This window comes from Rhinolophus sinicus, chromosome 12 (assembly GCF_057876585.1).
Source record: "Rhinolophus sinicus isolate RSI-liver-muscle chromosome 12, RSI-T2T, whole genome shotgun sequence".
In the NCBI taxonomy this organism is placed as follows: Eukaryota; Metazoa; Chordata; class Mammalia; order Chiroptera; family Rhinolophidae; genus Rhinolophus; species Rhinolophus sinicus.
The window spans coordinates 19,339,425-19,366,577 of record NC_142512.1 but is presented as its reverse complement, the minus strand read 5'-3'; the positions used below and the strand labels follow the sequence as shown (position 1 = coordinate 19,366,577).

General features: G+C 41.8%; 1 protein-coding gene across 1 annotated transcript in view; it reads left to right on the top strand.

The window, feature by feature from the left end:
- VPS53 (VPS53 subunit of GARP complex) overlaps positions 1–27,153 on the top strand; it is a 134,631-nt gene that overhangs the window by 95,252 nt on the left and 12,226 nt on the right. Inside the window, exons 17-19 of the mRNA XM_074319960.2 lie at positions 430–508; positions 15,822–15,970; positions 20,035–20,104. Of these exons, the coding sequence (XP_074176061.2) occupies positions 430–508; positions 15,822–15,970; positions 20,035–20,104 (298 nt within the window). The remainder of the gene's footprint in view (positions 1–429; positions 509–15,821; positions 15,971–20,034; positions 20,105–27,153) is intronic.

Below are 27,153 nucleotides of genomic sequence, written 5' to 3'. Positions count from 1 at the left end.
GCCACTCATTGTGGAAAAATCAAAGTTCTCTTCTCACTCATGTGTTATTTTTTCTCCTTGTCTCAACTTTCTTTTTTTTCCCCCCAAGTTCTATTCTTGTTCAAACGTTTTCACAAACAGGTACTTTTGGAGACAGATGTGAAGGATTCTGGGTGTAATAAACAGGGAGACTAGCTGTGGTGAAATTTTGTGCCCTGAGTGGGGACAAACCTGAATAAGACTAGGACATGCAGCAAGAATGAGGAAAGAGCCAAAATGGTCCTCATGGTCACTAATTCCCTTTAGAAATGAAACTCAAGTTTTCCGAGTTTCTGACGAAATGATGAACTAATTTTACACAGGTGCCCAAAACATTTGGAAGGGGCTGTGTCAGTCATTCAGAACGTCGTTTTTTAAAGTTATGACCACAGTAATTTGTTTGGTTTGCAGTGTCATCTCTAGCAGTATTCAGTTGTTGGTTCAAGATCTGGATGCTGCCTGCGACCCTGCGCTGACTGCCATGAGCAAGGTAAGCTCGTAGGAAGTGCTGCTTCCTAGACTTCCAAGAGCGACCCCCGATTTCCTTGCCCGTAGCTTCTTCAGGCTCTTCAGTGCCTAACCTGTCAGCTGGGAGGAGAATGGAAGACTTCTAGGAGTTTCCAAAAGTGCTCCGATTAGCTTGCACCTTAGGCCAATTGCTTGTCTTTTGAGAACACGACAGGGAGCAGATGTGTTCGGTTTGTCTAAAGGAGATGTTATCTTTGATTAGCATCAGACACATGCCGAAAACCTTAAGTGGTCTCGTCAGAATGGGCTCACATCGGTAACTCCTGACTCATCTGCAGTCTTGCCCACTGAGAGAGTTTTCCAACTCCTTCTGAGCTCTGATGCCAGTGCAGGATTATTTGATCAGGTTGCAGACCATGGTTTTCTAATATTATGGAGGCCCCTCAGTCAGCTCTCAACTCCCCTCCTTTGGCACTTACCACATGCTGCCTTGTTTGTCTTTTATGTGCCTGTGTCTTTTCTTCCTAAAATAATGTAAATTCCTTAAGTACGTGGACCACATAGACCATAGAAAACTCATGTTTGTTGATCACTTAAGTTGAAAACAGTCAATTTTTCATTGATTTCTAAGGCAATTATCATGAAGCTACCCACTCTAGAACCTTCTAGAGAAGGGGTCGGCAAACAGCCTGTGGGGCAAATCTGGCCCACTGCCAGTTTTTGTAAATAAAGTTTTATTGGAACACAGCCATGCTCATTCATTTATATATTATCTATAGCTGCTTTTTTGTTACAATGGCAGAATTAAGTAATTGCAACAGAGACACAAAGCCTAAAATGTTTACTGTCTGGCTCTTTACAGAAAAAGGTTGCCAGTGCCTGTGTTAGCATCACAGACACTTGTAGCATTTTCACAGATTGTAGAGAAAGAACTTCTCTGGGGTGTACTGGCCAGTAGCACAGCACAATGGAAAGAACACTGGCTTTGGAGTCAGACAGACGAAAGAAACTCTTCTCATTTTGCCTTTGGGGGTGTTGAGCAAATGAGTTAACCTCTCTGGGCCCAAGTTACCTCCTTTGTATGTGAAATGTGGGTATCTGCCTCCCAGAGTTGTGAGGATGGAGCACAAAGAGAGCAACGGACGTGGTGCCAATAAATGTTAGTCCTCTTTCCTTCTCGTCAGGAGTGGCCCTGTCACAGGGTTATGTAAGCAGACGTTTGGTCTCAATTTGGTTTTGCAGTAGATTGTAAATATTTCAGAAAAACAGGATTAAACTCAAAACTTAGGCTTCAGGAGTTTTATGAAGTTACGTGGGAAGTCCTGAATAGCTGATATCACAAAGTTTCTATTCAAAAGGCCTATCAGATGTGGATGTGTATTTCCAGTATAGTCAGTGTTTACAAGCAGAAAACTCTGAGCAGGCAGGTTGAGGCTGACACATTTTCTTAAAGGAAGATTCGTTTTGTGGGCTCTGATTATCCCCTAGCTTCTGGCGAATGTTCAATACATCCTGAATATGATCTGTTCCAGCTGCCATCTCTCCTGAACTGCCATACACTTCAGATTGGAATGCAGCTGGTGAAAGAATTTTTACATTTACCAAAGGAAGAGTGGATTTTTTTTTTCCAGTAAAATAACAATTGGAGGGGATTTAACACTCCAGGTGTTGCTTATATGAACTGTCAGTTCACTAGGATTTCCCTCAAGCTCCCCCTGACCCCAGCACCCATTTCTCCCCCAGACCCACATCAGCAAATACAGACACCATACCTCTAGAATCTTTTGTTTATATCATAAGAAAACCACAGACTTGGGAACGCAGCAGCTGGGAGGCCATTACTCTTTGTCTGAGTCTTGTGGAGTTCTAGCAAAATGAAATCCATGTGATGCAAATGACCAGATGTAAACAAGCCAAGTGGTCACAGATTGATTCAACATACACTGTCTGTTACTTTTGCCTGCATCCTGTTTTGTGGAGTTTCTTCTAGGATTTTTAAAAACTTCTGTTTTGTGATCATGCTTATTTCTGTCTCTGATTCCATCATTTTTGCTGCTAATTGAACAGTTCAATTCAGATTCTACCCAGCACAGTGATGGGAGTTGCAAGGGTGGGAAAGACGTAGACCTTATGTCAAGGTTCTTAGATTCTAGAAGGTGTGGAGCAAGAGATGTGTGAGATGAGAGGAATGCTTAAATAACTGCAGGATAGTACCATAAGAAAATCAATACCAAAATCAGCACCCTAAGAAAAGTCCAAAACACACCCTTTGTAAAAGAGGGGAGAGTTTATATCCAGATGGGGAGGCGAGAAAAGCCTGCGTAATTACGGAGGTGGCATTTGAAGTAGACTGTGAGGGATGGTGAAGGTTTGAGCAAACTTGTGATTAGGATAGCATTCCCAACAGGGGGACAATATGAGCAAAGGTTTGTGAAGTAAAGAAAACTCAGAACTTGGTCGAAATTGCCAATCTTATTACCCGTGTTTGGAATTCCACAAGGTGCTCTGTACTTGCACTCACAAAGTCAAGATTGGAAACAGGGTGCCTTCACGGAGTTTATATTCTGATGAGGAGAAAACTTTGAATGCCGTAAATAATTGTATTTAATAAAGGGTGAGACAGTGAGTGCTGGGCTTGCCAAAGTGGAGTGGGGTTGGATGATTCTGAGGTGATGGAAGGAGGCTTCTTTGACAAGATAGATTGAGCCAAATAATTCGGTTACGTCCTATTCCTGGGAGGAGACGTCAATCTCCATGAAGGCACCCCATGTCCTCCTTCTTGGTTAGCAGATAGGCCTTTCATGATTTGTCCCTTCACTACCGTGTTCGCTTTGTGACTCCTATGTGTATATCTATACTCCAGCCTCAGAGCCACTGTCACTTCCCTGAATGCATTACTTTTTTGTGGCTTCTGTGCCTTTTTTCATTCTATTCTTTCTGCCTAGAATTCTCTTCCTACTATTGTCTGCCCAATGAATACATCCTTTAAGATCCAGTTCAGATGTCTTCACCCTTTTTAAAATTGAGATATAATTTATCTATCACACAATTCACCCTTTTAAAGTATATAATTCAGTAGTTTTTAGTACGTTCACACAGACCATGCAACCACCACTACTAATTCCAGAACACCTTCATCACACTAGAAAGAAAACCCACTGCCATTTGCGGTTCCTCCCCATTTCCCTGTCAATCATTGATATACTTTCTGTCTCTATGAAGTCGCCTATTTAGGATATTTCACATAAGTGCAGTCATACAATATGTGGCTTTTGCGACTGGATTTCTTCACTCAGCCTGATGTTTTCAATCATCATCCATGGAGTAGCATGTGTCAATATTCCATTTTTATGGCTGAGTAACGTCCCGTTGTATGGTTACAACACAGTTGGTTTATCCATTCATCAGTCAGTGGACATTTGGGTTGTGTCCACATTTTAACTATTATGAATAATGCTATGAATACTCATACAGAACGTTTTGTGTGTATATATGTTTTCAGTTCTCTTCATATATACCTAGGAGTAGAACTTCTTGGTCATGTGGTAGCTCAATGTTTAATATTTTGAGGAATTGCCAAAGTGTTTTCCAAAGTGACTGCATCACTTTGCATTCTTACCAGCAGTGTATGAAGGTTCTCATTTTCCTATATCCTCACCAACACTTTTTTTTTTTTTAATTATAGCCATTCTAGTGGGGGGTTGAAATGGCATCTCATGGTGGTTTCAATTTGTATTTGCATTTTCCTGATGGCTAAGATGTTGAGCATCTTTTCATGTGCCTATTGGCCATTTGTGTATCTGTTCTGAAGAAACGTCAATTCAAATATTTTGCCCATTTTTAAATTGGGTTGTTTTCTATGGTTGAGTTGTAAAAGTTCTTTTTATAGTCTCAATACTAGGCCTCTTACCAGATATATGCTTTGCAAATATTTTCTCCCTTTCTGTGAGTTGTCTTTTCACTTTCTTGATCATGTCCTTTGAAGTACTGAAGTTTTTAATTTTTATGAAGTCCGATTTTTCTATTTTTCAGTGCTTGTGCTTCTGGTGGCATAGTTAAGACACCGTTGCCTAATCCAAAATTATAAAGATTTACACCTGTATTTTCTAAGCATTTTATGGTTTTAGCTCTTATATTTAGGCCTTTGATCATTTTGGGTTAATTTTTGTATATGGTGTGAAGTAAGGATTTAACTTCATTCGTTTGCATCTATATTTCCAGCTGTCCCAGTACTACTTGTTGAAAAGAAGTCTTTATCCATTGGGTGGTCTTGACACTCTTGTCAAAAATCAGTTGACCATAGACGTATGGGTTAATTTCTAGACTGTCCAAATTCTATCCCATTGATCTATATGTCTATCCCTAGACCAATACCACACTGTTTTGATTATTGTAGCTTTGTAGTGAGCTTTGAAATCAGGAAGCGTGAGTCTAACACCTTTGTTCTTTTTCAAGTTTGTTTGGCTATTTTGAGTACCTTGCAATGTCATCATTTTCTTTTTGTCTTACCCAGAGTTTCTTTCTCTCTCAAGACACTATAGTATGTAGATTCCTCTCTACTTTGTTATTCAGTTATTTTTATATCTCTGTCTCCCCTGTTAAGCTTTGAGCAACTTGAAGGCTTATTCAGTTTTGGATCTACATGGTATAGCATAGTACTTGCTTAACAATAGTACAGTAAGTCACTTAACGTTGATAGGTTCTGCAACTTTAAGTGAAAAAACATACAACGAAACCAGTTTTACCATAGGCTAATGGATATAAACAAGAGTTAAATGCCTATGGCACTATAACAAAATGACATTGAATGAAACGTTATTTGAGAACTTGCTGTACTCCCTTGAAGGTGAAGAAGGCAAGAAGAAGAAAGAATTAAAGGTCATTTAACCAAAAGAATGGTGATAACGTGAGACGTAGAAAACTGCACTGAACAGCTGTAGCTGTGTGAGGCAGGTAGACATAGAGTAGGAAACCTGGGTGTCTTTATAGGAAATGGCCAGATCGTAGACCCTGACCTCTTTAGGTGCATACAAGTGCCATTGAGGATGGTGGGATGCTTCTTGATGGTACCTAATGGCAGGGCTTCTTACTTCAACAAGTAGCATCCCAGAGCTGAGTGAAGAACGGTCAGAATCAGGGAATGCCCACATCCAGCTATTAGCTCCCCTAGGTGTAGGCAAGAGCCCTGCTGCTGGAAAAGGAGAGGAAAACACAGAGGGTCAAAGTTTAGCAGAAAACATAGGCAGGAGTGGCCTTAAACAGGCCAGTCCCACGTGGAGGAAGTGAAATATGATGAGAGTTTACTGGTCTCTCTGAAACTGTATCTTTGAAATAGTAGTAGTGTTGCTGCTAGGTTATATCAAAATTACCACTTTCGGGGCCGGCCCGGTGGCTCAGGCGGTTAGAGCTCCATGCTCCTAACTCCGAAGGCTGCTGCTTCGATTCCCACATGGGCCAGTGGGCTCTCAACCAACCACAAGATTGCCAGTTCAATTCCTGGAGTCCCGCAAGGGATGGTGGACTCTGCCCCCTGCAACTAAGATTGAACAGGGCACCTTGAGCTGAGCTGCCGCTGAGCTCCCAGATGGCTCTGTTGGTTGGAGCGCGGCCTCTCAACCACAAGGTTGCCAGTTTCGACTCCCGCAAGGGATGGTGGGCTGCGCCCCCTGCAACTAGCAATGGCAACTGGACCTGGAGCTGAGCTGCACCCTCCACAACTAAGATTGAACGGACAACAATTTGACTTGGAAAAAATTCCTGGAAGTACACACTGTTCCCAAATAAAGTCCTGTTCTCCTTCCCCAATAAAATCTTTAAAAAAAAAATAAATTACTACCTTCCCCTCCCATATTTGCATTATTTTCTTACATAACATCTATGAGATGGTAATAAGTTATCATTTATGGAGCACTTACCAGAAATCAACACCCAAGTGCACTTCCTAATTTAATTCTGATGATAAATTTATAAAGTGGCTAAGCTATTTCCTTTATAAGGTAGTTATTTCCTTCTCCCTTTCACAGATAAGGGAACTGGAACTCAAAGAAGTTAAGTCACTTATCCATGATCTCTTAGCTACCCGGTGCCACAGCCAGGATTCAAACTCAGGTCTCTCTCCATGCAGGATTGTACCACATCATATATACAGAATGAGACTAAGTCATTTTGGCACATGTGGAAACTGAGGCAAAAGCAGCTTAAATGACTTGCTTGAAAGTGAAAGAGCGATAAGTCAGTGTGTGCCCAGTACTACTAGATTCACATGAGTATTCGTACATACGTGAGTATGAGTTCTTTAAGCATTCTCAAGCATCCTGTTACATATTTGTCTTCAGCTTTTTTTTATCTGACACCATGACTTTCCAACAGGGGAGAAAAATAGGTTGATCAGCCAACCCAAGTATTCCAGTCTGCTTTGCATATTTCTCCCTGAAAACTCATGAATTGTCATGCTGGTGTGTTTATTTGTTTTCTTTTTCATAATATGTCCAAAGCCATAAAGCTTTAATAACAGTGAAGCCAGAAATAAATCCAAGTCTCCTGGTTCTTGAAAAGGCAGTTGTTTAAAGTGTTTTGGTGGAAATTAGAAGAACTCTGTTTTTTAAATGTAAATTCTGTAAATCCTTAGAAATTAGTATGTCTGATTATGGCCTTAGAGGTGGGATTTTTTTTTTTTTTTTTAATTCTATGGCTTCCTTTAAAGGGTCCATTGGTCCCCTGGTCCCCTCCTTTTTCCTAAGGCTACAAACATCATGAAGTTGAAAGAATCTCTCTTTCCAAAATCAAACACACTTAGCTTTTTGCCCATTAATGGTAGTTTTGGAACAAACCAGAAGGAAGAAACTGAACAAATTAAATTTCCTTACAGTCTGGCATGTAATTTCTATTAGATTTTAAGATTATGAACATGTACTAATTTAGGACACTGCATTACTATCCCCCAAAGACATTTTGAAATAGCTAGAACAGTCTTCAAAGCTGTTCTCATTTTCCTCAGTTATTAAAATGTAGTTCTATTTCAGGAGGACACAGAACAGCATGGTTGGGAAATCTTCAAGTTCACTTTCCACCAATAATCAAAGCACATCTTTTTTTATAAAAGTTTTTTTTTTTTCCATTATGACCAAAGAAAATCACCTTCATTATAGAAAATACAGATTTTTTAAAAAAAGAAATTTTAAATCACCCATAATTCCAATTAATGGATATAGTTCAGTCCTTTTTTTTAATGCATATATTTCTAAAAATCAAGTAAGTTCAGACTTTACCTGCTGTTTTTCTCATTTAGCGGGTTCTAATAGTTTTCTGTGTCATTTAATCTAGAACTACAATATTTTAATGATTGCATAGTATTCCATAGCAGAGTATTTATTATTAAAGTCATAATAATAGTTAACATTTACCGTGGAATTAATACATGCCAGGCACTATGTTAAGAGCAATGCATGCATCGTCTGCCAATAACTATATAGATTTTAGGTATTATCATTATCCCAGTTTTATAGCTGAGAAAACCAAGGCTTAGAGCGGTTAGTTTACTTGCCCAAGTCACACATTTAGCAGGTTGCACAGACAGTATTAGAACTCATGACTGGTGGACTTCATATTTCCTCATTTTAAGTACTATATCTACTACTTCCTTTAAAATTCACTTTTGATGGATTTTTAGGTTATTTCCAATTTTTCACATTTATAAACAGTCTGGCAATGAATGAACGTGTGTGTGTGTTTCTAAACGTTCATAATTATTAACTTCAGATTAGTTGCCTTAAAATAATTGCAGAAATCAAAAACTATATAAAATGCTAAGATTTTTATTTATTTATTTTAGTTATTACCATATTACTGACTATATTACTTATGACTGCTGTGTAATAACCAATTTGTACTTCTTAATCCCTTCTCCTTTTGCACCTATCCCCCCAACCCCCCTCCCATCTGGCATCCATCAAAATGTTCTCTGTATCTATGAGTTTGTTTCTGTTTCATTTGTTTCTTTTGTTCTTTAGATTCCACTTACAAGTGAAATCATGTGACATTTGTCTTTATCTGACTTACTACGCTCAACACAGTATCCTCTAGGTCCATTCATGTTGTTGCATATGGCAAGATTTCATTCTTTTTTAATGGCCAAGCAGTATTCCATTGTGTATATGTACCACCTCCTCTTTATCCATTCATCCATTGATTGACACCCTGGCTGCCACCACATCTTGGCCATTGTAAACAATGCTGCATTGGAACATACGGATGCACTCATCACTTCAAAGTAGCGTTGTGGGTTTATTTGGATAAATACCCGGAAGTGGGATTACTGGGTCCCTTTTGTCTCTTGTTAGAGCCTTTGTGTGTTTTTTTTGGTTTGTTTGTTTTCATTTTCATGAAATATCTTTTCCATTTCTTCACTTTCTGTCTGTGTGTGTCTTTCAATATGAAGTGAGTCTCTTGCAGGCAACATATGTAAGGGTCTTGTTTTCTTATCCATTCAGCCACCCAATCTTTTGATTGAGCATTTAATCTATTTACATTGAAAGTAATTGTTGCTAGATATGTAGTTATTGACATTTGATTAGTAATTTGTTTAATTATCTTTTTTTTTCATATTGAAGTCCCTCTAACACTCCTTGTAATACTGGTGTGATTATTAACTCCTTTAGCTTTTTCTTGTCTGGGAGGCTCTTTGTCTGTCTTTCAATTCTAAATGATAGCTTTGCTGGGTAGAGTAACCTTGGCTATAGATCCTTTCTTTTCATCACATTGAATATTTTGTGCCAATCCTTTCTGGCCTGCAAATTTTCCATTGAGAAATCAGCTGACAGTCTTATGGGAGCTCCCTTGTAGGTAACTAGCTGCCTTTCTCTTACTGCTTGTAAGATTATTTCTTTGTCTTTAACTTTCAACATTTTAAGTATGATGTATCTTGGAGTTGGCCTCTTTGGGTTCATCATTTTAGGACGTTCTGCGCTTCCTGGGCTTGAATATCCATTTCCTCTGCCAGGTTATGGAAGTTTTCTGTCATTAGTTTTTCAACTAGGTTTTCAACTCCTTGCTGTCTCTCTTCCCTCTCTGGTACTCCTATGATGCAAATGTTAATACGCGTGATGTTGTCCCATAGGTCCCTTAAACTGTCTTCATATTTTTGGATTCTTTTTTCTTTTTGCTGTTCTCATTAGGTGTTCTCTGCTACTTTATGTTCTAAATCACTGATTCGATCCTCTGCTTTATTTATCTACTGTTGAATCCCTCTAGTGTATTCTTTATTTCAGTTATTGTATTTATTTACTTCTAACTGGTTCTTTTTTATGTTTTTTATCTCCGTTTTTATGTTTCCTATCTCTTTGTTGAAGTTCTCACTGAGATCACTGAACATCCTTATAACCAGTGTTTGGAACTCTGCATCTGGTAGATTGCTTGTCTACATTCTGTTTAGTTCTTTTTCTGGACCTTGGTTCTGTTCTTTTATTTGGGACATATTTCTTTTGCTCCCTATTTTCGCTGCCTCCCTGTGTTTGTTTCTGTGTATTAGGTAGAGCTACTATGTGTCCTGGTCTTTGTAGAGTGGCCTTACGTAGTAGGTGTCCTGTGGGGGGCAGTGGCACAGTCTCCCTGGTCACCAGAGCCGGGTGCTCCAGGTGTGTCCCTTGTGTGAGTTGTGTGCCCTCTTGTTGTAGTTTAGTCTTGGTTGGTGTTTGCATGTCAATGGGAGGGTTTGACCCTTGGGCTGTTTGGTTGTGAGGACGAGCCACTCCCACAGTGGAGGAGCTGTTGTGCAGGAGCTGGCCCTACAGAGCAGGATTCACTTTGCAGGGCTCTGGCGCCTGCCCTGTCTGCCCTTTGGGTGTGTCATCCTTGGAGGCAGCTGGGTGATGTTCCATCTCGGTCTGAAGCTGGCCACTGAGCATGCCAGCCCCAGGGCCTCCTGGGAGGGGACCTACTATAGGCCAAGTTCAGCCGCAGACTGTGCCCTGCCCAGAGCCACCTGGTATGCGCCACAAAGCAATCTGCAGATGACCACTGTCCACACTGTGTTTGGAAGTGCCTCAAGAGGCCAAGCCATAAACCAAGGCCAGCTATCACCAGTGCTGGGCTTAGGGCTGCTCAGCCAGAGGTATAGGACACGCTGAAGCGAGACATGCTGCTTGTTGGGTTTTGTGAACTTTTGAGGGATTTTAGGAAAAGCTGCAGCATGAGCCATGGCAGGCCATTTGTATGGAAAAGCCACTGGAAGTGGCATGGGTGTGCCTGAAAGTTGTGTGGGGTAGGGTTTCAGAATCACCAGGACTGGGTGAACAAATGGTGTTAGCTAGGTTGATGGAGTCTCAGATATGGTTGCCGCATGTGTCTGCACACTGGGAGGGGGTGAGCTCAACAAAGGAACAGTGGCTTCCTCCAGCTCCTCCATCCAGGAGAAAGCTGCCGCTCCAGCCCTCACTCTGAAACCAGACAATCCAGTTCTTCCCCATATGTCCCTGATGCCTTTTGATCTGCTGCTTCAGTGCTGTAGCTCAGAGCTAGTGAGTCCATCAGTGAGTAAGTCCATGCACAGGCCACTTAAGAGAAGCACCTAGTACTGCAGCTGCCCACAATCTCTGCTGGTTTTCACAGCCAGAAGTTATGGGGTCTTCTCTCCCTGACACTGAACACCTGGGCCTGGGTAGCCTGGTGTGGTGCTGGCACCCCTCGCTTCCCTCAGGGGGACCTCTACAGCCAAGTTATCCTTCCCAATTTTTAATGGTCACACATGGATGTGGGACCAGTCCATTCCTCATCTCTGCCCCTCCTACCAGTCTCAAGGTGGCTTCTTCTGTATGTCCTTATTTGTAGGACTTCAGTTCAGCTAGACTTCAGGTGATTCTCAGTGATGGTTGTTCTGTAGTTTAGTTATAATTTTCATGTGGTTGTGAGAGGAGATGAGCACAGCATTTACCTACTCCACCAGCTTGACTGGAAAATCTAAAATGCTAAGATTTTTGATAGATGTTTTCAAATTGCTTTTACAAACGATTGAATAAATTCACCTTTCCATTAGCCAAGCAGTGAGTGGAGATATACACACACACACACACACACACACACACACACACACACATATGCATATATATATGTAAATCTTCTTAAAACCTTTGTTATTTCACTTCGTATTCTGAATTTTCTTGGTTTTCCCCTTGGAGTTAAGGAACATGTATCCTTGACCAAAGAGATAAGAAGAATCCTTCCTTCCTTCTCGTCTGTACCACCATCACCACTACCATACACACACACACACACACACACACACACACACAATCTCACACTATATGTAGAGTTTGCTTGCTCCGGTTCCTTCAGCAAATTTCAAGTTCATTTAGGTGGCAGCACTTCTTTTGGAAAGCATGGTAAAATGGAAAGAAGTGAACTTTGAAGTTAGGTGAACCAATTTCTAGATCTCAGCCCTGCTAAGTTCTCAGTTACGCTTCATTAGGCAAGTCATTTGTTGTCCTCTAGACTATCTTATCATCTGTAAAGCACTGCATTATTGTAAGTAGTAAGTCCATGTGAAAATGTCAGTCACGGTGCTTGGTACATACCATGTTTCCCCGAAAATAAGACTGGGTCTTATATTAATTTTTGCTCCAAAAGATGCATTAGGGCTTATGTTCAGGGGATGTCGTCCTGAAAAATCATGCTGGGGCTTATTTTCCGGTTAGGTCTTATTTTCGGGGAAACATGGTAGCAGGTGCTTGAAAAACATTCCTTCTCCCTTTTTATTCCCCACATAGGTTTGGTCCAGTGTTACACATGCAGATGGTACCGATAAATACAGCAAATGCTTGTTGTATGAGTAAGAGTAGCCCGGGCAAGCCCTGAGCAAAAGGGCTCGCCTGAGCAACAGCCATTGCTTGGGGCCACTGTCCCAGCACCCTAAACCATAACACTAGACTCCAGTTGTCTGAAGTGTTTCCAGAATCCAAATGTCTAAGTGTGTGCTTTGTACATCTGTAGCCCTGTGATCAAAGTGAATAGGTGGGAATTTGAATTTTCAGTTGAGGAAAATTGGTTTCTCAGGATACTTCTTTCCAAGCTTCATATAGCCATAGAGAAAACCAGGTTGTGTAGTAAGCTGGTTACAGAGCTCGGTTCTCTGATGAGTGAATTGGTCAGAATCCTCTGCTATAGTGGGTTCTTTCTGGGAAGTGATTATCTCCACAACCGTCCCTGGGAAGTGTGGCCATCAACCACACACTCCTTCCTTAGGCGACAGAAACCATGGGCACTGGTGATGCCCTGGCCCCACAGTCTGTCCCTGTGGCTACATGTGGGGTCCTGGAGGCTCTAGCCTTGTTTTTTTGATCATTCCCTTGCTTGTGTTTCTGTCAACCCTCTATATCTTAGTTACTACTTATTTGCAAACTCCTCTTTTTATGATTTAAGTAGTTCCAGTAATATTCAACCCAGCCCACCTCTTAAACAAAAAGCACAAAAGGAAAAACTTAAAGTATGGAGGGGTAAATTTTAAATGTCAAGTGCCAAGTTTACCTGGAAAACTTGAAGTCTTATTCCTACTGATGGGTTTTCATGACGTTTGTTCTCCCAGTACAAGCTACTGTCGTTTCTTTTTTTGAAAGAGTGCTTTGGTTGATCGCTACATATTTCATTAACTTCTCACTGAGAAACCAGGCTTACCTTCAACTAAGGCCCTGTAAGTGCTTTTATTCTTTTTTTAAAAATTCTTTTATAAAAAATTATTTTTTAGTCAGTGTCTAGGAAGCAGCCTGGTATAGCGCTTGGGCTTCAGACAGATCTGGGTTGTTGCTTCTCTGTGACTTTGGGCAAGTTACCTTAACCTCTTTGAACTTCTTGAGTTTCTTCATTTACAAGCTATGATATTATATGAGATCATGTATGAATAGTAGATGAGATGATGTATTCAAAGTGCCAGACAAAGCAACCTGCATGTGGTAAGTCCTAATGTAGGTGCCTTGGGACATTCACGTAACAATCCAAACCCTAAGTCATCTACCATTTGAGGCAATGACTGGACAGCATCAGTGCTAACTGTGTTTTGCACATTTTTCTAATAAATAGTAAAAGTGATGTTAACTTTCTTAGTTCTCCAATACTTTATATTGTTTTCTTACTTCATCGAGCTGACTTAAACTTAAAATCACGAATCCACTTGACTTTTGCTAACACTTCTGGTAGCGGGGGAGTCGTAACTGGCTAAAGTATTAAAGCAAATCCCATCTTTCCACATGCATTCCAAATGTGGGCAAGGGACATGGCCACTCGTGAATAAGAGGAGTTCGCTCAGCAGCGGGAACTTGCAGTCCCACACCCCACACTCCAGCTTGTTTCAGAGTTGCTTTGTAACCAACGACAGGGCATGTCGCCACCTCCCTTTATGGTCTTCTTTTCTATGAATGGAGAACTGTAATGTTTAACAATTGTCTATTAACTTCTTGGGATGTTGAAATATAAAATGCTGCCAACTTGGAAAGCTCCGTAGTCATCACTGGAAGCACTTCATGTGGATTGTAGGGTGGGGATGTCCAGCTCCTTTCCCAGCTTACTGTGTTTCCCCCGGGCATTCTGCTGTGAGTGTTGCTGCAGAGCTGGGAAAACAGGGTGAAATGTACACATTGACAATACTTGTCAATTTTGGCCCTGCCCTATGAGCTCATTTAAAGTCACCTAGGGTCCTCATTGTTTAGATGGATTCGATCTCTAAAATCAAATGGAAAAAGAAGTTTCTTGAATAAGATAAATGAAAATAAGGAAAACATTACACATAAACAAAGCATTAACATATAAGGTCAGTTCATATTAGACCTTTGTCCTGTTTTCTCCATTGTATGTATTTTTTCCCCAGCTAGACATTGCAGTCCCTTTTCTATCTGGAGCTTTCTAGTGAAACCTTGCATAAGACTTAATGTCTCTGTGCCTTGGTTTTCTTATCTACTCGTATAACATGAATGGACGTCTCTCTTCCTGCTTTTCTGTGGTTCTGTGCCTATGCATCCCTAAAGCTTTTAGAATATAAGTATCTGCTGATTTGAAGAAACATTGGGAGAAAACATAGCGTCGCCTGAGCTTCCTAGGAGCTGGGGAATCATCCATGTACCATACGATTCTTTTAAACAAGTTCTCTCAGTATTGAATTTTTCCTTTCCCCAAGAGCTCTATAAACATAGTGTTTTCTTGCCAGAGACAGCAAGGCCTCAGAACTACTGCCCTCCTTCTATGAGCATTTTATATGGTTTGTGTTTGGCTTAGGATCTTTTTAACAGACAGCCCTGCTCCATGCTGAGAGGCTGACTCAGCAGAGTTCTTCCTGGACACGCCCACTCTTTTCAGGATTAGCGTGCCCATCCGCTGCCGCTTCTCACAGGCGGGGAGCTCTTCTCGTGTGTATACCCAAGCGGGGAGAGACACTACAACACTGCTTCTTTCTCCATTTTGCTGTAGATGTTCTCCAGAACATTTCCCCTGATTCTGCTCAGGTTGTGAGAGTTTGAGCCAAGCAGGTCTCATGTTTGTTCCTGGCTTAGTCAAGGACCACATCGATCCTCCCAGTTTCCTTCCCTATCTTACCCTCTGACCTGCCCCTTCAGGGTTGCCAGAGAGCCTCTCTCCTTTCCCTGGATTGAAATCCTGACAGAATCCCAAAGGTTTTAGGAGTAAGAGTCTAATGTATTATTATGGAAAATTTCAGTGACATGCAAAAATAGAGAAAACAGTATAATGAACCTCGTGTAGCCATCACCCAGATTCACTGATCTTGTTTCATGTACTCCTTCCAACCCAGATGTTTCGAAGCAAGTCTCACATGTCATATCATTTCTAGTGTCCTTTTTTAAAAATCCCCAACTCCTCCCAATTTACTTGAGAGAAAGGCATAAGTTAACTCTTGGCCGTGTTTCGTTTCATTTAACCCAGCCACCTCTCTGGCCTCCCAAGCTGCCATCTGCTCAGAAATGGATGCCCCTCTCCTGTTCTCCTACAGTCCCTTTCTGGTGGGATAGCTGACAGAAGAATAGGATCCAGTCCATCTGTCTGGTGAGGGTTCCTTTAGAAGATGGCCTATTAGGTGGGGAGGGAAGGCTGTTTCAAGCATGAAAGGGACCGGGTTTAAAAAGATGCCTGAGTGACAGCTCACTGTCAAGAATAAGGTAGGCATACTTGTTTTAATTAACAATCAGCCATGACCGATGGGTAAGAGAAACTCTCCAAAACAAAATGGCAGCTGTGATGGCAAGCTATGGCCTGATTTCCACGCCCCCCTGCCCATTCCTTGGTAACAAGTAAGGCTGTCCTCCTGTGAGGGATCTAAAGGCTTTTCCGGTCTCCGTTTTCAGATGCAGTGGCAGAATGTGGAGCACGTTGGTGACCAGAGCCCCTATGTCACCTCTGTCATTCTTCACATTAAGCAGAACGTCCCCATCATCCGTGACAACCTGGCTTCGACGCGGAAATACTTCACTCAGTTCTGCATTAAATTTGCAAAGTAAGTCCTGGCACATTCCCATCCCTGGGTTATTTTGATGCCACACTTACCATAACTATGCCCATAATCCAGGTGTCCCCACCATCCATCCAGCTGGAGCTTATTCTGGTGCAACTGGCCAACGAATTCTATGTACCCAAAGGGAAGCATAACAGTAAAACTAAAGTCACAGGTAACAGTCACAGCAGTCCAGTCAGCAATCACATCAAGGCACAGAGAAATGAGCGGGAGGACCCTGTTATTTTGAATCACGTGGACATAACTGTGCCCCTGCCTCCGCCCTTGTTTGAATAGTTAAAATTCTTTTTCAGTGATTTCATATATACATTTTGTCTCTTCAACCAGATTATAAAAGCTTTTTAAGAATAGGAACCATCAGTTCTGTCTCTTTTGAGCCTTCTCTTCCTCCTTCCCCACAGTACTTATTACTGGCTACCAGAATTTACCCATCTGTGGATGTCCTCGAGTCCAGGGAAGGTACTAGACATTGGTAAGAGCAAATCAGGGAGCTTCTTTGCAAAGATAGCTAGGGTGACACTGAGCTGCATGTCTTCCTGCCACATCCTCGTGTGTGGCCATTTCTCATTTGATGTTTTGAAGCAGGGAAATAGTTTGGTCCCTTGCCAGTGAGCCAGCATCTGGCTGTAGCACTAATTCCCCTGAGACCAGACACTGTAGCGGGTCAGTGCCGCCTCTGTCCAATTACCAAGCAAGAGCTTTGGCAAACTTCTCAGGGAAGGGCTGCAGAAAGGTCAGCCCACACCACGCTACTGTATTTAGGTTGTTCTCATCCAAGTCCCAAAGGGTGAGCTAGGACTCCAAGTTTCTGTCTTCCGCAAATCTCTCCCCGTTTGTATTCAATTAAGGCTTTTCCTCTCCCTCACAAATAAATCCCTAAGGAACAACAATTATGGAGTGGCTTGTGGTGTCAGCTTCAGTTTCCAGTTTGTCAGGAAAGGATAGAGTGGACTCTCCAGAGAGGCCTTGATGTTTGCAGTCTGGCAGATGAGCCAGGAGTTGATATTCCCTTCTCTCTTTGGGTGCTCGTTAGTGTGTGTTAAAAGTGTTGCTGATAAATCACGTGCTCCCTGTAGCACCTGGTAGAAACAGTATCTCTGTAAAAATTTGCTATAGCCAAAAATCCCCAGAGTGGTTGTACAGGGATCTGATTGAGTTCACGTTAAAGTGAGTCGGGTCCATTGACGTGGCTAGTCCGGCATCGGCTCACAGTCTCGCAGAGCCCTTTCACTTTATTACTACGCCCATGTCGGGTGAGCTGGGACGAGGATGCCCATCTGTCACATCTGGCAAAGTTTAATCTGGGATATAGAAAGGGGCTTTCTGTTTTAATCCTTGGGACCCTCTCGTGCCTGTGGAATCCCAGTGGAAGACTAGAAACCTCAGCGGTGTGGGCTTCCCCAGCCAACAACAATAGCTGTCCCCACCCCAAGCGGCTGGAGAAGCGCTTAGCACTTACCCCCTACATTGCTGGAGCTTCTCCCCCAAAGACAAGTTCCTGGTCCCTTACATTTTTCCCCACCCACCCCCTGTAGACTAGCACACACATCCAGTTCAAGGGCATAACCGAAGCCTACTCTCACGTAAAGTAACTTAGTGTTATAAACGGTGTGTACCGTTGCGATTCGTCACCAATTCAATCTTACATTCTTGTTTCGCCCGGCTCTGGTTTGAAAACTCCTTTCTAAATCGTCCTATTCTCCCTCCTGATCAGCAGACCTTCCCCTAGATCTGATCTCTGGCATTTAAATTCCTTTCCCTTTAACTTCCTGCCCTGCAGAGCTATAGGTGTTTCCTTTTCTCTCCATTTGGTCTCTGAAGCAACAGCCTTTCCTATTTAGACATTCAGATCACGCCCCGGATTGAAACTACTATTTGAAACACAAGTGACTTCCCTCATCCACCAAGCTGATCCTCCTCCATTCAGTAATGGAGCTAATAAGACAAGTCTCTTAACAGTGGTGAGGGGGATAAAATGAGAAGTCGTGTGTAAACTTCCTGATACAGTGCTAGCACCAAGCTGACATTCAGAGAGTGGCAGCTGCTACATTATTATTCAACACTCATTCCCTTGAGCACCTAGTAGGTCCCAGACACAGAATTAAGTGCTATGGCTTAATAGACATGGTCCCTATTTTCATTTGCCTTACAGTCAAGTGGAGAGAAACACTTATTTGTGAGCAACTAAGTGTAATAAAGTAGATTAGATGTTTGGCCAGAGGTCTGTGGACTCTAGAATGTGGTAGGAAGAATATGGTGACTGAGGAAAGGCCTCAGAGGAGAGATGTCCTTGAGCAGAGTCCAAGAGACGTGTGTATGCTGACCCACAGGCTTTAGGGAAGAGCCTTCCAGGCCGAGGGAACAGTGCAAGCAAAGGCACAGAGGCATCAAATAGCCTGCGGAAGCATGGGATCTGCAAAGTGCTCAACCGGGTTGAAGCATGGGGTGCCAGGGCTTAGCATGATGAGTCTGTGGGCAGAGTATCAAGACAAGCAAGGAAGGCCTTGTCTGCAGCTGTACAAGAGTTTTAATCAGGAGAGGGTTTTGATCATGTTTGCATTTGAAATAAATCCCTTTGGCAGCAGGTGGATTACAAAGGATGAGGCTGAAGGTTGGGAAACCAGTTAGGAAACAAGTGAAAGAGCTCAAGTGAGAAAGGGCAGCAGTGGGAATGGCTGGAAGGACATATATGGGAGTTCAGGGGAAGAGCGGGTAATTGGTTAGATATTGGGGTTGAGGGCAAGGGAGCTGCCCTGGGTAACTCCCGGTTTCTGACTTGGGTGACCGGGTGGATGAGAGCCAGTCCACTGGGCCTGGATTCTGGGGCAGGGCTGAGTCATGGACATGCTGGGTTGAGGGACCAGTGGGCCATTCCAGTGGGATGTCCAATAGTTACTGGAAATTAGAGTGGGCACAAGTGTAGAGGAAAAGATGTAGAGAGATGAGAGGATGTAGTTCACAAGCCTGAGAGCAGCATTTGAAGAGTGAGAAGAGGGGTGCCAGCCAGCCTTTTTCTCAGCCTGCACATCCTGCTTGATGGCCACCATTCCTCCTTTGGTCCTGGGCCCTTAGGACACCTGGTCTGTCACTCTGGACCTGGCCTTGATTATAGGCATTTCTAGTTTCCACACCTTCTGTATCAGCGCAACCCAGCCTACCCTACTCAGGCCTCTGCAGTTTTTTCTAAAAAACCCTCCTGACCTATTAAAATTTCTCTCTCTTTCCCCAAACTAGCATCATTATCACTACACCTGGCCCAGATTGCCCTTTAGTCCCCAGTAAATATGGAGAGATGATGTATTTCATTCCTGATCTGACAGTTACTCCTTAACAATTATTTCGTATGCATGTTTTTGCATTTAAGATCCCGTAACTACCTCATGTATATTCCATTCTCATATCTGTTAGGATATTTTCAGCTACTAGTAACAGAAGCTCTGACTCAAATTGACTTGAACGGAAGGTGAACTTTTTATTTCATATAACCAGGAGCCCAGGAGCCCAGAATGGGGATAGAGCCAAGGGGGTTGATTCAGTGATTCAGCATCATGAAGGACCCAGTTTCTTGACTCTACCCTGCTGACCTTGGGGCTGGCTTCCTCTTCAGAAAGGTGGAAAAAATGTCTGCTCTACATGAGACAACCAAATACAAGAATACCCTAAAGACGAAGAGAGCATTGCCCCAGCCATGCAGTAAAATCCTTCCCTCCAGTCTGACTGGACCAGCTTAGGTCATGTCCGCATCTCAGGACCAAGAGTTACCAAGGGAATGCCATACTCTGCTGGCTGAGGCTAATTAGAATTCGTCTCTGTAGTTTAGGAGGGATCAACTTCCCCTTGACATCCCAAGGCCATGTGTACCTAAATAAAGCCAAGGATTTGGCTGGAAAGAAAAAGAAAGCAATGGATGCTGGTAGGCCACAGAAGTATCTACTTCGATTCTCAGTTTCTGTATGGAAGAAAATGGGACCTAAAAAAAATTTGTTTCTGCAGTTCTTTACAGAAGAGAGAATAAGCCTAATTTGTCACTTCTTTTTTATCCACAGCTCCTTCATTCCCAAGTTCATCACCCACCTCTTCAAGTGCAAGCCAATTAGTATGGTGGGAGCAGAACAGGTGAGATGAAACTGGTGTAGGGCCTTTTCCTTATGTTTTTGGTCATAGATCAAACACATATCTTTCCAGTACAGATCTGCTCTAGAGAAATAAAATCGCTGATTCCCCCTCTTTGGGGATAGTAGGATGACCTGATGGCTTAATTCAGACATCCATTTATTTAAAAAAATTTTTGTTGATCACCTAGCAAGTTCTGGACACAGGGCACACCACAGTGAACAAGACAGAAAAGATCTCACCTTCATGATGAGAAGAAAAGACAGATAATATACAATTTAACAAAGAAATTAGAAGATAATTTCAACTTAAGTATGCTAAATGGTATAAAACTGGGTGATGGGAAGAAATATCTTAGGGGCATGAGGAAGTAATGGCTTTACGTTGGAAGGTCAGAGAGGGCTTCTCTGAGAGCTGGGGCTTGAGAGAGACTAGAAGAAAAGTGTCCAGGGAGAGGGAGCAGCAAAGGCTCTGATGATTTTGGATCCCGTAGTTGCTGACACAGAGATCACTTAAGAGTAGCAAAAGGCTTATCTTTTTGATGCTGAGAAACTGTTCACCTCACCCAAGAAGCCTTCCTGGATTAGCCCCACTCTGTCCACTTGAATTCTGTGCTCCACGACATCTCTTCTTAGATTGCATCCCCTCAGGAGTGCGACAGCCAGGTCACCTCCTTTCAGCCACCACCTACTCAGTTTGAGTTCAGAGAGTAGTTTATGACACTTTTAAAAAGGTGCAAACAGTACAATTCAGCCCTTAATTCTCTAAAAACGCGTACTTAAATGCAAACGATTCATATACTGGTCACAAATTATCTCATATATTCATTAAAATAAGTCTCCAGGCTCTATCCAGGCAACACTTAGTGATCCCATTTCAGCTATTTTTTTATATTTGAAAGAACCCAAATTACATTTTTAAGCAAGAAGGTTGTATCATTCAGGATATTTCCTGGTCTTCCACCGAATTAGTCGACTTGGTAGAGGCCCAGCCCTCTCCCAGCTCAGTGACTTGCCCTCACACAGGGCTCTCAGCTGCGCTGGTCAGGAAGGCGGCAAGTTGGCATGTGCCCAGTGCATCATGGGTCTCGGGAAGCATCCAGCCAGAGATGTAATACCTGTGACTATCAGGAATCTCTCAAATCTGATAAGTGGCAGTGTGTTTTTATATTCTTTTTGTAAGTGAGTGGCCTTCCGAGGTTGTGAAAAGGCAGTATGGTCATGGGCTTAGAATCACAGAGGTCTGAGGCTGGATCCCGTCTGCAGTGTAGCAACTGTTTGTCCTTAGTCACGTTACTTAACCTCCCAGCACTTTAGTTTCCTCGTCTGTAAAATGGGGTTAACCTTCACAGAGTAGTTACGAGGATTAAACAAGATAATGCACAGAAACTACTTGGCACAATGTCTGGCACATAGTAAGCCCTCAACAAGTGCCAGCTCTTAACTAATTTAAGCTTCCTCGGACCAGGGACACGACTCTGTTTCTGCTTTCATTTCCCATCTCCCCGCATAGTAACACCTAGTCAGTGCTTGCCGCTGATTGTCTGGCTGACCAGCTTTAACCAGAGTCAAAAATATTGTCCCAGAAAACTCCTTGGGAGATTGCATGAATTCAGACACTGACTATGTCTGGCTATAACGTTTCAATGTTTTGAAACTCTTGCCTCTTGCACATCACAAGCGTAGAACTAATTCTCTCCATTAGAAACAGCAGCCCAGTGCCCTAACATGGTGTCTCCAGTTTCACTAGTGCATGTTTACTGGGAATTGATTCTGTTCACCTCACTGTTGTGTGTAATCAGAGAGGATGTGGCATGATTACGATCTGTGTGTCTAGAAGAAGCTTTAGAGTTCTCAGTTACTAGGTTTCTGTCTCTAGACATGAAGCCACTGGAACACAACATCGATTCGTTGAAAACATGTTTTCATGACATTGCAGCTTTGCCCAGGCCTTGCTAGCTGATTTCGTGTCTACTAACCCTGATATTTTCTTATTGTCACATAAATCCAATATCATATCTATTTTCCTCAGATTTTCTCTTCTTTAAAAGAATGTTAAAATAATCAGCTCAGACTCAAAGCCCATATCTTCAAAAATATCAATTTAGCCAGTATTTAGTTTTGCTTTGAGATGTGGATGAGAAAACCATCTGTGAAACTGGAGTTTTACTTTCTCAGACCCCAGGCAAATATGAGTAGGTGACAGGGGAGCATGGATCTCAACAGGCTCAGCCTGGGGGAGGGCGTGGGTGGGAACTAAAGGGCAATGTGGCCCTTGAAGGAGTCCCACATGAAGTTCGGGTTTAGCTGGGTCCATACTTGCCTCAAGCATCTGGGCTTAGAAGCCCAGGCAGTCATGTAGCTGGAGGTGTGATCACACAGGCAGTGGAAGCATGGGAATCAAGAAGTTAACAAAGAAATGATCATAGACTGAACATCTCATAGCAGCTATAATCCAAGCTTTAATAAAACTATAAATTCAAAGCTAACATTTCATCTCAACTGCCTCTGCTTTGCCACAAAGGTACGAGATCTTCCATTTAGATTACTCTTTAATACTTGTGCTGAAAATAGGAAAGGAGACATTCTCCTGCTCTTCCCAATTACTGTATAAAGTGAATTATTTATCTTGGGCCCCGGAGTCCTCTTGAGCGATTGCAAGGGTATGTGGAACTGAACCATACCAGTATTTGTAATGCTTCTCGCTAGTTGGCAATTTTCAGAGAATCTGGTGGGATTTGCAGGGTCATTCATTAGTCTTATGGCCGTGGCATCTGTGAGTGAGCACACAGCAGAGATGGAATCCATCTGCACAAACTTGCCACAGAGAAAGCAGCACCACATGGTGTAGGGGAAGAGCCCTGAGACCCCGGCTGTGGTCCCCACTGTGCTATTGAGGGTCCCCGTGATCACAAGCAGTGGCTTCCCTGCTCGGGGCTCAGTTTCCATGTGTTTCAGTGAGGACACTGAACCAAACACTCTCACACGCCCCTTCTAGATCTGTCCTCAGAGGGAGTCGGAAATATTTTGAGCAATATATTTCATGTCTGTGAAATTATTTTCTTGTCCTTTGTATTCTCTTTATATGCTATATTGACTTTTTTATTGGGATAAAACATGCAACAAAGCATCAATTTACCGTTTTAACCTTTTTAAGTGTACAAGTTAGTGGTATTAAATACATTCACATTGTTGTTCTGCCTTCCCCACCATCCACCTCCAGGGGTTTTTCATCTTCCCAAACTGAAACTCCGTTCCCATTAAACACTCACTCCCCATTCTGTCCTCCCCTCAGCCCCTGGCAACCATCATTCTATTTTCTGTCTCTCTGAATGTGACTACTCTAGGTACCTCGTATACGTGGAATCATATAACAGCTGTTATTTTATGCCTGGTTTATTTCACTTAGCATGTCTTCGGGGTTTATCCAGGTTATAGCATGCTTCAGAATTTCCTTCCTTCTTAAGGCTGAATAATAGTCCATTCTATGTATATACCATATTTTTACCATATTGACTTAAATTCACATAATTCAAAACCATGTGGAAAAAAATATGTAAAGCAAGTTTCAGATTTTTTTTTTTTTTAAGCCCAAACACCAAGGAAAGAGAAAAAGAAAATCACATAGTATGTACATCGTTGCAGTTGGAAAAATAGGAAGCAGGATGAATATATTTTCACATATAGGTCTTCGCGGTAAATATCCTAAATGTGGCAGTGTGTTTTTAATCACTCCTTAAAAAAATGGATTGATAAAATTTAATGCTTATATATGATAGATTTTAAAAAAAAAACCTTAGCAAATTAGGAATAGAAGGAAAATTGTTGAATCTGATAAAGGGTATATACAAAAACTTATGAGAGGGTATGGATTACAGGGGTAAATTCATTTGTCAAAATTGTACAGTTAAGAATTGTTCATTTTAATATATGTAAATTTTATCTAAAAAAAATTAAGTTGAAGGGATAGGGAGTGAATACAACAGGGTTTCTTAGCCTTCGCACTATTGACATTTGGGGCCAGAGACTCTTGTGTTGTGGGAGCTGTCCTGTGCATTATAGGGTGTCAGCAGCATTCCTTACCACTACCCACTATTGCCAGTAACACCCTCCCAATATTAACAACCAAAAACCTCTCCAGACATCGCCAATTATCCGGGTGGTGGTTGGAGAGGATGGACCAAATCACCCCCAGTTGAGAACCACAGGATTTAGAAACACAGATGAAGTGAGATGAGAATGACAGACTGCCTCTGGTGGTTGCAGCTGGGTGATGAGTGCGTAAGGATTCGTTGTACTATTGTGTAGACTTTTATCTATGTTTGAAATTCTCCATAATAACAAAATTTTTATAGAAACAATAGTGGTCCACCCCCCACATATATCCACTCGTGTAATCCAGAATAAAATTTTATTTTGGGATCAACACAAAACTTCCATACTTCTGCAATTCAGCTAACTTCCTTCTAGATTTTCTGATTGTAGAACGTGAGTTCAGAGAAGCTGAACTTTCTCCTTCCTTTTTTGTGCATGTGCTTCTGCTCAGATAGTAGTAGAGCTTTCTTCTTTTTGCACAGCACTTTTCTCTGTCTAAAGAGCTTTGTGAATCTCTGATCTACCCAACCACTCACTTTTCCCTGTCTGATTTAGCTGTGGCCCATCTTGATTTCTATGAGATCATCCTTTCCACTGAGAGCTCAAAGCCTCTTCTGTCACTCAGTCAAAGGGTCCTCCTCTATGCCACGCACAGTGAGGAGACAGGCACTACAATTCTCCAGAGGCATTTACAACCGTCAGCAGAATCGTGAAGGACTAGAAATGGGAGGACTGAACAAGCTTGTGAAACAAATGGATCAGTCAATGAAAAAAATTACAATAAACATCATTCTTAATGGTCAAGTATAGGAAGATTTTTCTCTTGACATTAGGAATAAGACAAGGACGTCTGCTGTCACTGTTTCTGTCCCACGGTGCCCTTGAAGTCCTAGCCAGAACAGTAAGGCAAAAAAATAAAAATAAAAATTTTTTGAAGAAATACAAGGTATACGGATGAGAAAGGAAGAAACCAAACTGTTCTTTTTAACACAGAACACAATTGTGTATGACAATATTCAAAAGAATCAACAAATAAACTGTTAGAATATAAATTTAACAGGGTTGCTGGATATAAGGTCAGTATTTAAAAAATTATTTTTAATGTTTTTAATATTTCTATGTACCAGCAACAATCAATTTAAAAATTAAAAATTTTTAATGAAATAATTTACCATAGCATCAAGGAAAGCATTAAACACTTAGGAATAAATCTATCAAAAAATGTGCAAGTCTTCTACATAGAAAAATGACACAATTTTAAGACACATTAAAGAAAGCCTTCAAAAGTGACAGGATAGCTCATGTTCCTAGATTAAAAGACTCAAAAGATGTAAATTCTTCTAAAATTACTTCATAGAATTGGTACAATCCCAGCAGGGGTGGGGTGTGTGTGTGTGTACTGATAAGCTTAGTCTAAAAGTTAGATGGAAATACAAAAGGCCTAGAACAGCTAAAATCATTTTAAAGAAAAAGAACAGAGTTGGAAGATCTAAACCTCAAGATATTAAAACTTAGTTTAATTCTATCATAATTAAAGCTGTGTGGTACTGGCACCAGCGACAAATAGGCCAATAGAATTGAGTTCAGAAATAGACACACACATATATATAGACACTTGATTTATGGCACTGTAATTCAGTGAAGGGATGATCTTCTCGATAAACGGGCATTTGGATATCCACCTGGGGGAAAAAGTTAATCTTGACCTTTACCACACACTGTATATACAGAGGATATCCAAAAATCTAATAAACCTATTAATCATCGAGGGAATTGTAAATGAAAACCCCAAGGATGTCAGAATGGCTAAAATTAAAAAGACTGACAATACACAAGTGTTGGTGAGGATGTGAAGCAACTGGAACTTTCATACACTGCAGGTGGGAACGGAAATTGGCACAGCCAAATGGGAAAACTGGCAATCTCTACTGCAGCTAAACATATGCCTACGCCATGATCCAGCAGTTCTGCCCTTGAGCAGATTCCACCCCCGAGAAATGAGGGCATACGACCATGGAAAGACATGTACAAGAATGTTCACAGCAGATTGAGCAGTAAGCTAATCTTCAGCGATAGAAGGCTGAAGAGCACTCACCTTCTCATTGACTGAAAGAGAACATGAGGGAGCATTCTGGGATGCTGGAAATGTCTTTGGTTAGGCAATAAGGCGTATACATATGTAAAAGTTTATCAAGCTACAGGCTTGGTTGTTTTTTTACTGTATGAAAGTTATACCTAAATTTTTAAAACATGAGAGAAAGAGAAAAAGCAGCAGCATGTCCCCACCTTGTTCCATCCATTTGTCATATTTTGAACTGTCGCTTCTGTGTCACCTCATCGAAGACCTTTGCTGTGCATATATGGTTTTTACCTCCTATGAGTGTACCTTTATCTTATCTACTCAAGGTTTTCATCACTGCTGATAGTCATGGTGTCCTCCCAAGAGTGGGAGGCACTTTAAGAAGTGAACTCCTCAAAGCTTTCCATTACTGGGTGATGACGACTTCACAAGCATAGCATGTACCCCAGTAGCCCATCAACATGAGCCACACCACCCCAAAAATTATTTCTGAGGCTCAAACATTTAGCCGATGGCTGACCACCTCTTGCACAATACCTCACACCTAAGGAGATAAACTATTAGCTATTTTCAAAGATGAAAACCAGCAGATTTTCCTAAGTGGGGCCTTTCACCTTCACTTCCCACAGGCAGCTGCTAAGTCTGTCAGACTAGCTCCTGCCTTTCCTGACTGCATTGCTTTTTGTAAAACCTTAGACCATGGTTTCTGTCTCTTCAGCTGTCTGGTGTGGACAGAATTTTATTGACTGGCCAAGGATTGAAAGTGTCATATCTCAAGATACAGGAGACACTAGAAAACTAGGGCTCATTCAAAACTCTTCCTGTCACTTAAGACTATACAATTATTTATGCATATAATATATCTCTGGGAAGTAGAA